Source organism: Ceratotherium simum, chromosome 19 (genome assembly GCF_057802395.1).
Source record: "Ceratotherium simum simum isolate JZ-2026a chromosome 19, ASM5780239v1, whole genome shotgun sequence".
Lineage (NCBI taxonomy): Eukaryota > Metazoa > Chordata > Mammalia > Perissodactyla > Rhinocerotidae > Ceratotherium > Ceratotherium simum.
The window spans coordinates 32,017,041-32,031,279 of NC_141918.1; the positions used below are offsets into that span (position 1 = coordinate 32,017,041).

A 14,239-nucleotide genomic window follows, 5' to 3' on the forward strand; every position below is an offset into this window, starting at 1 on the left:
CGCAGGCATACTCTGCTCATCAGTCATGCTGTGGAGGCATCCCACATACAAAATAGAGGGAGATCGGCACAGATGTTAGCCCAGGGCCAATCTTCCTCAAGCAAAAAAAAAAAAAAAAAAAGACGAAGATTGCCAATGGATGCTAGCTCAAGGCGAATCTCCCTGACCAAAAAAAAAAAAAAAAAAAGATACAGACGGTCCAGTGAGGTAGAATGGAATATAGTAGTGTGGGGTCCCAGAAGCCAAGGGAAGAAAGGAGTAGCAAGAAAGAAGTGATGAGCTGGGTCAAATGTTGCTTCTAGGTGAATTAGATGAAGACTGCAAAATGACCACTGGCTTTGGTCGGGAGGAGATCACTGATGATCTTGGCAAGAGCATACTCCGAGTGAGAAGATTCTCCCTAATTTGGCTTTACCACCAGCGTTATTCTATGCTGCCACCAACTACATCAAACCAGAAATCAGCGTTTTGTCTCCGACTTTTCTCTCTCCCTTAACTCTTACATAAGTCACTCCCCAAGTCCTGTCATGTAGACTTCTTAAATATCTCTCAGGTCTGTCTTCGTCTGTCCATTCCCACAGTTACTATCCTAGGTTAGGCCACCATATCTGACCTGATCTACTGCAAAAGTCAGAACTAGTTTTCCTACCACCAACTTGATTCTTCTCTGGTTTTTTCTTTGCACTGCAGTCTGAGTGATCTTTCTTAAACAGAAATAGGATCATTTTCACTCTCTTGCTTAAAACTTTTACTGGCTGCCCACTCCCTTATCATGAGGTATAAACTGTTTAACATGGCTTACAAGGTCTTTCTCGATGAAACCCCGGCTTATTCCTAAAGTCCAGGCACTGTTCCATGCCCCCCTACTCCATACTCCTAAAAAAGCCCTTTATGTTCCAGTCCTGCGTTCAGTTCCCAGAACCCACTCTGCTCTTTCTTGCCTCTGGGGCTTCACCCAGACTCTTCCCTCGGCACGGAACACTGTCCACCTCCCTCTCCTCTCCCAGCCTTCGAGGTCTAATTCTTACGCATCCTTAGAGTTTCACTTTAAAAATAATTTCAAACAGATGGCCCTCCTCACCAGACTAGGTTCTACCTTCTGCCATGAGCCCCTGTAGTACCTTGTACTTTCCTGACTATAACACAAACTTCCCTTTAAATATTTATTTTCCCCAATATCACACGAGAGGAAGGACTCATGGACTCATCTGCCTCCTCACCCTCTGTATCCCTAGAGCTTACCATAACGCCAGACACCTATTAGGTGTCTAGATAATGTATTTTTGTATTATTTTGTATTATTGTACTGAATATTTTTGTGTTTTATAACTTGTATAATACAAATTATTTTGTACTATTTTTGTATTTTGTGTTTTCTGATTATTTTAAAACAATGAGTATGTATAACTTTTAAAATCAGAATGAAGATATTTTCAAAACAAAAATACAACCAAGCTTATAGATATAGAGAACAGATTGGTGGTTGCCAGAGGCAGGGGGTGGGGGCTGGGTGAAATGGGTGAAGGTAGTCAAAAGGTACAAACTTTCGGTTATAAAATAAATGTCATGGGGATGTAATGTACAGCATGGCGACTATAGTGAATAATACTGTATTGTATATTTCAAAGGTGCTAAGAGAGTAAATCTTAAAAGTTTTCATCACAAGAAAAAAAATTCTGTAACTATATATGGTGACAGAAGTTAACTAGACTTCTTGTAGTGATCATTATACAATATATACAAATATCAAATCATTATGTTGTACACCTGAAACTAATATAATGTTGTATGTCAATTTACCTCAATAAAAAAAATGAAGATATTTTCATTTAGGGAAAAAAAAAACCCATATCTTCTCTTCCTTCCATTCTCAGTGGGAAGTTAACACATGAAATATATTTAAATGACGCATTTAGTGTTGTTAACATAAACAGAAGAATTACTAGTGTGTTTTAGCCGAAAATCATACATTGATTTTAAAAATTCACACATTTAAAAAAATCCCCTTTCCAAAATATTTTTTGCTTTTTTCTGATTATAAACATCTTGAATGAAAATCTTTTCTATATATCCATTTATTTCCTCAGAATAAATTACTAGAAGTTGAGGCTCTTTGGACAGACTATAGACAGTTAAAAAGATCTTTTGGATACATATATGCCCTATTATTTTCCAGGAAGATTGTGCCACTGTCTACTCCTACCGAAAGGATATGAGAGTACCCATTCCCCAAACTCTCCCCACAATCCTGAGTATTGGAGGAATTTGTTAAATCTGTCCCAAAATGCCGCTTCATTCTTTAAGTTTGCATTTCTTTGACTAATAATTTGGTTATAGACGTTTTTTAAAAAATATTTATTGGACATTTCTTTCTAAATTACCTGTTCATGCCCTTTATCTGTTTTTTCTATTGAGGCATTTGCCTTTTTTCTATTGAAATATCAGAAGTTTTTTTATATTTAAATAATAAAAGATATTAAACAGTTGTTTATAATAAGTATGGAAAGTATTTCCTCTCATTGTCTCTGTTTTTTTTTTTTTTTTTTTTGTGAGGAGATCAGCCCTGTGCTAACATCCGCCAATCCTCCTCTTTTTTTGCCGAGGAAGACGGCCCTGGGCTAACATCTGTGCCCATCCTCCTCCACTTTATATGGGACGCCGCCACAGCATGGCTTGCCAAAGCAGTGCGTCGGTGCGCGCCCGGTATCCGAACCAGCGAACCCCGGGCCGCCACAGCGGAGCACGCGCACCCAACCGCTTGCGCCACCGGGCCGGCCCTCTGTTTTTTTAATAGTGAAAATAATATTGTATTTTCAAATACACATACATCTTTTTTAAAGAAACAGCTTTATTGAGATATAATTCACCCACTTAGAGTGTACAATTCAATTGTTTTTAGTATATTCAGAGGTGTGCAACCATCACCACAATTGGTCTTAGAACATTTTCATCATCCCCAAAAGAAACCCTTGATCCATTAGCAGCCACTCCACATTTATCCCAAGAGCTCCCATAGTGGTATCCCCCCGCCCCCTGCCCCAAGCAATCACTAATCTAGTTTCTGTCTTTATAGATTTGCCTATTTTGGATATTTCATATAAATGGAATCATTTGATATGTGATCTTTTGTAACTTTTCTTTCACTTAGTATGTGTTCAAGATTCATCCATGTTACAACATGTATCAATACTTCATTCTGTTTTATTGCTGAATAATATTCCATTGTATGAATATACCACATTTTATTTATCCATTCTTCAGTCTATGGACACTTGGCTTGTTTTGGACTTTTTGGCTATTGTGAATAGTGCTGCTATGAACATTTATGTACAAATTTTCATTTGAACACCTGTTTTCAATTCTTTTGGGTATATACCTCGGAGTTCAATTGCTAAGTACTGTGGTAACTCCACGTTTAACCTACTGAGGAACTACCAAACTGTTTTCCAAAGTGGCCACACCATTTTACAATCCCACTGGCAACATATGGGGAGTCTCATTTTTCCACATCCTCGTCAACACTTGTTATTGTCTTTTTTTTCCTTTAAATTTTAGCCATCTTAGTGGGTGTGAAGTAGTAGTGCACTACGGTTTTGGTTTGCATTTCCCTAATGACTCATGTAAAGCATCTTTTCAAGTGCTTATTGGCTGTTATCTGCTTTTACTTTTCTTTGAGGCATTTTTTGTCATACAGAGATTTTTTAATTCAAATGTAGTTTTGATTTAAATATGGACAGATGAATAAATACAACATCAAATTTTTATGTCAAAATGAATTTTTCAAAAATAAATGGTGTTAAAAAGGTAAATATATTTCTGATATTTTTAAAAATAAGTACAATGTAGTCAATAATTTTTTGATTTTCCAGACTGTGGGATATTCTTACTGAGCATTGCACTTACCATGAAGAGCTCCTCTGGGGGCTTATTTCCATCTAGCTCAATGAGATACTCGGAATCGTGTTCAGCCATTACTTCCTGTACATAATAGAAAAGAAACCTTAGAATCCAAGACCATTGGCAAAAGTGAATACAAGTCCAGAATCTTAATATACTATGAAGAAATCTTTAAAGGTAAATTGTTTGCTTTATACATGATATAATGTATGTTATTTTCAGTGCTCAAGGGACCTTTTGCAAAAGCCTAAACTAGCCTTCTTACCATGAATTTTATTCTCTTTCTGTTATTTTCAGTTTTTCTCTACACTGAAGTCTTAAGAGTCCTTCCCAGTAGAAAATGTTCTGGGACATCTGTCTCTCTGCACATATTCATAAAATAATTTCTGCCAAACTGATAGGTGAAAAATGAGATTGGTTTGTTTTATGTTTTATTTCTCCAGCTATGGGTGAGGTTTAGCATCCAGATAGCCATAACCTCTGTGAATTTTTCTATTAGATTGTTTCTTTTCCCTAACATTCATGGAAAGTCTTGAACCCTTATCTGTCACACGGATTGCAAATATTTTACCTTGCTATGATTTATCTTTTGACTTTGTTTATGGTATCTTCTGCAATATAAAACATTTTTATAATGAAATATATCTGTTTTCATTGTTTCTGAATTTCCTTTCTTGCTTAAATTAGATTTTCTCTATCTCAAGATTATATTAATATTCTTCTAAATTTTCTTCTATGATCGTTTTTTGTTTTTAATACTAAAATCCAAAATCCACCAGATTTTACTTTTGTACATTGGCAATGTTGTACTCTATCTGAGCTCTGTGTTTCCAGAAAGCAGGGATTGTCAAGAGATAAGACCCAACTCCACCCTTCCTCAAGGACTGTGATAAGTTCCGTCTCCACCCTTCTTCAGGATTCCCTTAAGACTCGGGATGGCTCCCTTGTTTACCTGCCTCCACAAAACCCCAGGCTCTCTTCCTTTTCTGTGAGAAGGTCTCATTAGTGAACATTCTCCCTACGGCAAAATCATCTCCCTAATTGTCCAGTGCATTTTGTCTTTCACAATATTGTGCAAGGTTGGGTTCTAAGTGTTTCTTTTCTTCTAGAAAGACAGCACATTATGCCAGCATTATTTATTTAACCATAAATTACCATGTTCTAAACAAGGAAGTAAATAATGCTTTCCTTAAGCTAGATTCTTAAGAGTAGACTTACAAAGTCAAAGAGTATGAACACTCCTACGGCTAAAGATACATGCACCAGGTCAGATCAGAAGTCAAGCTGGAATTCAAAGACAGACAAGAATGAGGACTTGGCCTTGGATTACTGCTGAAGCAGGATATAAACCAAAAATGATGCAGGTTAGTTTGTTCCCACTTGCTTTCCTCATGTCTCTTGGAGGCACACTGAATTTTAGTGATATCTTGGCATCCCAAGTGAATTGACATCTCACCCAGGTCAGAGGAGACTAGAATTGCAGGCTCCTACCTTTTATGGCTCTCCGCCACCTCCCATTACACATGCCAGTACCCCAGAATTACCATACAAGGCAATTGTTCTACTATTCAGCAAGTGTCACCTAGGCCTAAAGTCTAGGTTCTTGGCTTTGAAATTCTTGTTTTGTGCGCACCAGGGCAATCAATTCTTACCTGTGCTTTGCTGCAAGGCCTAGAAGTTTCCCACTTCTGGACTTTTTGCGGACAAGCTATTCAAAAACGGCCACACTAATTTATTTTCCTTTCAGCAGGATGTGAGAGTGTTTGCTTTACCGTATACTTGCTAGCATTAGGAATTCTTATTCCTTGTTCATCTTTTAAAATTTGATCATGGAAATATTTCATTATTTAGATGAGCATTTCTTTATGATCAGTGAGGCTGAACATTTTTTCTACAGGCTTGTTACTCTTTTGTCTTTCATTTTTATGAATTGTCTGCTCATATTTGTTGCCCATTTGTCTCAGGAGGGTAAGAACTTACAGATTTTAAAAAAATCATTTCTATGACCTTTTAATGTATCAAAGCTTTAAATGTTTTATCAGACTTGATGAGGATATTTTTCCAGTTTGTTGTCTTTTAATTTGAGTGAGTTTTTTTTTTAATTTTGTTTCCAGAAGTTTTATATGTGACGAAATTGAAGCCATCATTCTTTTTCCTTTGTGATCTCATCACTTGTTCAGCAGAACATCTGTTAAGACTTTGCCACCTGCCAGACTTTGCGCACTGCACTGTGCATTGGCGATGCTGGGACGTACGACCTACATCCCAGCACCACCAGGACGTCTCCCTATCCTTGAAGAGACTATCTCTGTTTTTTTCCTCTCCCATGAATTTAATTTTCTAATTTTCTGAATCTGATTTCAGTTACGCTTTGTTTCATATCCAGTGCCAGCCACTTAAAAGAGCATGCAGAATATTTTTGTTGAAGGAAGAAAGAAGTTTACAGATAGACACGTAAATCATTCTTAAGAAGCTATGTTTAATGGCCAGGGATAGAAGAGGAAGAGAGGAGGAATAAAAGTCATAAATAAGAAAACAATGAAATTTGGTTCTCATTTTGGGGGGGTGAATGATGAGAATGAAAATGATCCACTCACATGTCTTTAAAAATATGTAAACAGCATTAAACAAATTCTTTTAGTTTCTCTATCAGATGGGAAGAGGAAACTTGAGGAGTGTTGTGTTATTTTATCTTTGAAGTTCTATTGCTTAGCATGGTGTCTGGCCAAGTACCCAAGTTCAATAAATGTTTGTTGAATAAATCTCCAACACAAATTTGGCAGTTTGCCTGGCATTTTTGTCCATATAAAATATGCTCTTCACATAATTCTAATTTTAGTAATCATACTTTTAAAATGCTAATTATTTTAATTAAAACTTTTCTATTATAATATATAATAGCCTTATTGTGTTTACGTATAATTAACTTTGAATGGGATAACCACAGAAACCAATCTGGGGATAACTCTTCTTTAGATTGCAATTTAACTAAATTAACAATAATTCCTTCTAGAATAAAAGATGCACACTAAGTGTACATTTGTTTTGATAAACCCATAAATTACGGATTGAAAATGCTTTTACAAAACAGTCTCTTAACATGAGTTTTCCAGTTTCCACCTGTAAATAAATTCCTCCAGTGATTTTTGAAAAATGCAGATCATTTATCACTTTTCAGCCACATTGCTTCTTTGCAAGAGTAAAATAATATTGTCCTGTGAAACAGCCTTTGGGATGCAAGCCTTATGCTGGCATCCTTCTCCCAAGCTCAAGAGGAGGGGATCAGGCAGCTGATACACAGAGACGAAGAGAGGGGAAAGCTGTTTAACCAGTGATACAACACAGACGCCCATATCCCCACTTTAAGCAATAGATCTTGTTCTTACTTCTAAAGAAGGAAGAATTATTTCCTTATAAATTTTAACAACGTGCTCAACATTTTCCAAATAATCCTCAGGCCTCTGAACTAGATGTTGAAGAACCTCAGCCACCGTCTGCATCTCAGCAATAAATGCCTAAACGGAAGGGAAGAGATTGCAAATATCTCTGTGAATGATTACTTAATTTATAAGCCATATCCCTCCCTTGTTACACCTAGATGCCATTTTGGGGTGAGAAGCAGAAAGAAGGGAAAATTAGAGACTGAGGATTTTTATTTAAGAGAGACTGAACACCCTAAGGGGCCTTTTTCAGATGCAATAAAGCTTGAAATTGACTTGGATACTTAATTTCTTCTTGCCACTCAATAAGTAGGGAAGAGTAGGAGAAGAACATCAGATTTTTAGAGACAAAACAAAGAAATTAGATTTTCTCTGAATACCTGATCTTGTAGGTCATTCATTCACTCCTTCCTTCAGTAAAGATTGATGGAGTGCCTACTATGTGCCCGGCAGTGTTCTAGGAGCTTGAGATATGACAGTGAATAAAACCAAGACCTTGGGGCTCGGAGTACACATTCCAGTTGGAGAAGACAAAGCGTAAACAAGTAGACAAATATACAGTGTGTTGAGTGGTGGTAAATACTAGGAAAAAAAATAATGCAGGGTAGAGGAGATGGAGAGTGATGGGAGACGGTGCTATTTTATATCAGGTGGTCATGAAAGGGTTCTCTGAAGAAGTGACATTTGAGTAGAACTCAGAAGGAAATGAGGGAGAGAGCCACACAGATTAATGGAGAAAGACCATTTCGGGCAGAGGGAATAGTATGTGTAAAAATAGTATGTTGAACACTTACCAAGGCCTGGTAAGGGTTCAATATCATATTTATTATTCTATTATTATTATCATATTTATTATCTAATTATTAATTCTAGTTTTTATCAATACATACACATCCATATTTTATACAATTTAAATCACATTATCTATTATATAAGCCATTTTATAACCTATTTGAAATGTTTATATACGATTTTAATGGTCAAATAAATTAATATCCTTAAATATATGATTATTTAATCATTATTCTATAGTTGGACAAAAATGTTTCAAATTTTTCACAATTATAAATGATGTTTCACTGAATAGCTTTGTAAGTAAATCTTTATATTGTTAATACTTTCAATTAAAATAGTTCCTAAAAGTAAAATTCGTGGACCAAAAATTATACATTTCAAGGTGGCTTAATACACACTGTCTTTTCCAAAAGACACTATCATTCTTCTCTCTCTCGCAGAGGGCTTTGTTAGCATGCTCACGAATTCAGTCACTACCCAACTTCTTATTAAGCACCTACTGTATGCCGAGCACTGTTACAGGCTTGGGGGATATAGTTCCTGCTGCCTGGGGCTTAGATTCAGTGGGTAGACAGATAATCAGCAAGTAAACAAATAACACAATTTCGAAAGTGATAAGAGCTATGAAGAAAACGAAGCAGGGCAAGGGGTTAGCCCTGTGCTGTCCAGCATGGTAGCTACCAGCCACACGTACACATTGAGCGCTGGAAATGTGGCCAGTGCAGACTGGAATGTGCTGTAGTGTAAAATACATGCTAGATTTCAAACACCTAGCATGAGAAAAGAACACAACATTTTTAGAGTTTTTAGAATGTTGATTACATGTTGAAATAATATTTTGGATATATTGGCTTAAATAAAATATATTATTAAAATTACTTTTGCCTGTTTCTTTTTACTTTTAAAAAAAGTGCTACTAGCACATTTAAAATCACATATGGTGGGAGTGTATTTCTCGGTTAGAGAGTGGCTTGCTGGGTGGTCTCTAGTGATGTAATCCCGGGGTGAGACCTGGGTGAAGAGCAGGAGCATGAAGAAGATGGAGAACAGTGTGGTAGGCAGAGGGAAGGGGAAACAGTAAGTGCAAAGGTTTGAGGCGACACTGAGGTCAGCACAGCTGAAGACCAGCTGGAAGGCCAACATGGCTGGAATATGGTGAGCAGGAGGGAGACAGGGCTGGGGATGAGATCAGAGCAGCTGGGCCCACGGCCCTGAAAACCACATGAGGGTGTTTGGATTTTCACCTATAGGTAATAGAAAGTCAGTGAGGGTCACATTTCTTAAAAAATGGCTCTGGCTGCTGTAAAGAATGGAATGGAATGGAATGGGGGTCAAGGAAAGTGGAAGCCAAGAGAACATGAACAAAGTTATTACAGCAGTTCAGGGAGATGGTTTACATTCGTGTGTATATAAGGGTGAACACTTTCAGAGGGTTACTGGCCATCAACCCAAGTGGGTGGCAGGCTTCCTTGTCTGACTTCTGAATGTGGCTGTGCCACTAGGCAGAGATCACAGCAAACTGGGCCCCTGGGGCTGAATCTAATCTGAAGACATAATTTGATTATTTCCTAAAGCACGTGCCTACACTGTGTTTTAAAATTTTTGGATTGTTGCCAACTACTTTTATATTAAAATGCTGATTTTGGCTTCTCTGGAAAAACCAGACTACTTGGTAAGAATAGGCTAGCATTCCCACATGGCAATAGTTGTCTGGGCTGGAGCTGAGAGGCAGCTGTCCTCTGAGGAGGGGCATGCACTCTCCGGCTGTCCAGCGGAACTCTGCAGTAGGGAAATGTTCTGTATCTATGCTGTTCAACTAGGAAGACACAGCTGTATTTGGTCACTGAGCACTTGAAATGTGGCTAGTGCTGCGAGGAACTGAATTTTAAATTTTATATAATTTTAATTAATTTAAATTTAAATAGCAACATGGGGCTAGTGGCTACCATATTGGACAGTGCAGTCCTAGCCTACCCTAGTCCTCTCTCCTCCCTATTATACCTGGCTGACATCACAAATTGACATAACTATGGGTTCCTGTAACTGAGTTGTGACTCCTCTAATCAAATACCTCTAATCAAATACCATTTGATTAAGATGGTATGCTTTATTCATGCTAAAATGACACACTTTTATTCCTATTTTCTATGAAGTTTTCCTTTTTTAAAAAAAATCTGGAATAGATGCTGGCTATTATCTAATGCCCTTTTGCAGAGGGAAGATTATTTTATGTCTTTAAAAGGGCTTTCTTATATTAACAAGTTTTTTTATTGAAATATAATTGACACATAACATTATATTAGTTTCAGGTGTACAACATAATGATTTGATATTTGTATATATGCAAAATAATCACAGTAAGTCTAGTTAACATCCATCATCATACATAGTTACACAAATTTTTTTCTTGTAATGATAAATTTTAAGATCTACTCTTAAATGAAAGAACAAATGTCAAAGATTCATGGAACCCATTGTGAGGGAACCAGCAGAATGACAAAGCGAAGTACACATAATCACTGAAATTAGATGGCAAAGTTAGATACAAGGCTGCTTAATCTCCTACAGGGCAATAAAACTGTAACCTTTGGGGTTTATCTTTTCTACTGGACAAATGATTTGCAACGTATCCCTCTATAAATTAACATCTGACTTCACAGAGTCTAGGCCCTAACAGAAATAGTATTTATTTATAATAAATTATAAATTATAGAAATTATTTAAAATTATATAAAATTATAAATAAATTAATTTCTAATAGAAATCACAGGTCTATTTCAGTAGAGCAGGAATTGACAAGCTATGGCCTGCCCTGCCCCAGGGGGCCAAATTCCGCCCACTACCTATTAATAGATTTCTTAATATCAAATTTTCCTCATTAAGTCATGGTAGAAGATTATTCCAATGTCCTATGGCATTGCGATTACTAGTATTGACTTTGGGATTGTTGTAACAATATGCATATGTGAGATTGGGCTATCGATTTCTTTTCACATGCTCTCTTTGTCAGAGCTTGGAATCGGGGTTATGTTAACTTCGTAAATTGGATTATGCCTGGGCTACCTTGTACCCCATGTTACACTGTGTTTTATGGCTCTAACTCCTCATTCTAGCATGCATAGTGCTTGACACCTAGTAGGTGACCAATAACTCTCCGTTGCTATGAAATGAAGACTAGCTGTCAGGCTATGGAGAGACTTCCATACTGATAAGAAGGTTAAACTAGATGACCTCTAGATTATGATCTAACAGTTCTCAAAAATATGAAAGATCTTTGGTATTTCCTCCAGATGAAAAAAAATGTCAAGAAAATGTAATTTTCTCTAGTATCTGCTATTTTCTATTATCTATGCTACCGTTTAATTTAACTATAGCAAATTTTAAAAGTGTGATATACGGTACTGGGATCTTACCTCTTCCTCTTCTTGCTCTTCTTCCTCTTCCCCTTCCTCTTCTCCTTTGACTTCTTTTTGGGCTTCTTTCTTCTTTCTCCTACGACTCTCAATGATTTCAGGATCCCATTGATCTTTTGTGTATAAGTACCCTGTGCTACTGTGCTGCCTTTGTCCAGAAATTCTTTGGCATAAATCATAGTCGGGGCACTAGGGAACAACATTCATAATCACTTAAAACAGTTTGAAAATGCTTTTACTTCCCATTCATATGTTAGGTATTACATACACCGAAAAAGCCCCTACAGCACTGAGCGAATGCAATGTTGTAAGTGGCATTTTGTTATCGGGTTCCACCAGTGGCCAACAGAGGCATAAGACACAACTTTTATGCTATGCCAACACTTTTCTTTATCTGAAATTCATATGTGTGAGAACGTATCAGAAGTTTTAAGACAAAAAAGAGGGCTCGAAGAATGTAGAAAGAGTTAGAGAAATAGAATAGAAAATCAGTTTAGTCTGCAAAGATATACAGGAGGATCCTGCCAGATTAGTTTGAAAAGGTTGAGAATGGAGGAAAATGGGGGAATAGTCACATATTTCCAACAAAAAAATACATCGTGTATTTACAATATTCACTATCATTTACAACCTTATGGGTGAAATATTTCATAAAATGGCAGTCATGAATGGGACCTGAACTGTCATCTCTTCTAAACTTTTCATTTTATAAATCAGAAAACCGAGTATGGATAGAAAAAGAAAGCCAAAACCAAGTCCATGAGTAATTTTCTTGCTTCAAAGTACTTTCACATGTGTAATATTTTACTCAATTCTTAAACTAATCCTGTAAGAGAAACAATCCAATATTATGATTAAAGCCATTTTGCAGATTAGAGAAGATTAAGATTCTGGCAGTTTAAGAATCTGGTCTCAGATCACAATGTCCTGGGGGGGATCTCTGACTTGGAATCAGACCTTCTGACCCATAGCCCATGCTCTGTGGCACATTCTTAATGATAACTAGGGTTTGGGGCTGTAAATTCTGCCCTGAATATTTTTTAAAGATTTATTTATTTCTCCCCCCCCAAAGCCCCAGTAGATAGTTGTATGTCATAGCTGCACATCCTTCTAGTTGCTGCATGTGGGACGCGGCCTCAGCATGGCCAGAGAAGCGGTGCGTCGGTGCGCACCTGGGATCTGAACCCGGGCCGCCAGCAGCAGAGAGCGCGCACTTAACTGCTAAGCCATGAGCCTGGCCCTGCCCTGAGTATTTTTTAGGATAAAAAACTCTGGGGGCTGGCCTCCTGGCATAGTGGTTGGGTTTGGTGTGTTCTGCTTTGGTGGCCCGGATTCATGGGTTCGGATCCCTGGTGCAGATCTATACCACTTGTTGGCCACACTGTGGCAGGGACCCACTTATAAAGTGGAGGAAGATTGGCACAGATGCTAGCTCAGGGCGAATCTTCCTCAGCACAAAGAAAAAACACTCTGGATGCTATTCTATAGTAGCGGTTCTCAAACATTAGTGTGTAATCGTATAGAGTGAACCGCAAATAGAGATTTCTGCTCCCCCTTGTGATTTATTAAGTCTACAGTGAGGCTTAGACATTTTAACAAGCCATTTGGTAATTCTGAAGCCAACAGTTCATGTACCACACTTTGAGAAAGAAAGGAAGCAAGAAACTTTAGAACCTTCCTTGCTCGTTTTCTGATTTCTTCAGGCCACCTCTACTTGGGGACAGGATGGGTATTTATTGAGGCAAGACTTTTATTTAGCTTTCCTAGTTTTTTGCAAGAAAGATTTCAACCCATTCAGGTAATTTTTAAAACGTGTATTTGCCCTTATTCAGCAACCCAGAATACCCACATTGCAAGTCCTTGACAAAGACGATCGCCTTCAGCTGTCTCCTGTTTTCACTTGTAGGAAGTGATTAATAAGAGGGTGGCATGAAGGACGTGCCTCAGAGCAGTGGTCCTCAAACTTCACTGGGCATGAGTCACCCGGAGGGCCTTTCAACACAGATAGCTGGACGCCGCCCGCCCGCACAGTTTCTGACTCATAGTTCTGGGATGGGGCCTGAGAATTTGCATTTCTAACAAGCTCTGAGTGCTGCTGATGCAGCTGGCTCTGGGACTGTACTCTGAGAACTACTGTTGTAGTAGATCACTGGCCCTTGACCACTTTTTTTTTTTTTTTGGTACAGACCCCTTTAGAATATAATGAAAGCCACAGGCTTTTGCTTCAGAAAAATGCATACACATAACATTTTGCAATTTCAGGAGGTTCATGGATGCTTATGGATTCATGGATCCCATGCTAAGAACTTCTGCTCTAGAAATTCCAGCTGTCTCCCCAAATAAGGCCAAACCATCAGAGCAGTGTGTGTTGTACTGAGTTCTCTCTCACAGTAGACCCTCTGATTACACTCTGGCTACCCTGTAGAAACTGCCATGGACACTCACTATCACATAATATAAATGGGGCTAAGGACTTCATTCTCTACAGTAACAATCTTTTATATTAAGACCCATATAAGATATTTCTCTTATTTTTAACGGGAGTTGTTGTTGTTGTTGTTGTTTTTCCTTAAGGAATAGCTTGTCTTTTCATGGACAATACAAATTTTATATAACTGGTCACATGTCCCCTTCTACTTTGGCTCATCAAACTTAGATCCAAATTTATGATCCAAATTTTGTAAGCATTTTGGA

At 37.7% G+C, this 14,239-nt stretch overlaps 1 protein-coding gene across 1 annotated transcript in view; it reads right to left on the reverse strand.

Annotated features, from left to right (window-relative positions):
* The window catches only part of AK9 (adenylate kinase 9), a 117,698-nt gene that overhangs the window by 92,255 nt on the left and 11,204 nt on the right, over positions 1-14,239 (reverse strand). Inside the window, exons 6-8 of the mRNA XM_087443988.1 lie at positions 11,546-11,734; positions 7,284-7,412; positions 3,904-3,978 (exon numbers count right to left, since the gene is read on the reverse strand). Coding sequence (XP_087300114.1) covers positions 3,904-3,978; positions 7,284-7,412; positions 11,546-11,734 — 393 coding nt within the window. The remainder of the gene's footprint in view (positions 1-3,903; positions 3,979-7,283; positions 7,413-11,545; positions 11,735-14,239) is intronic.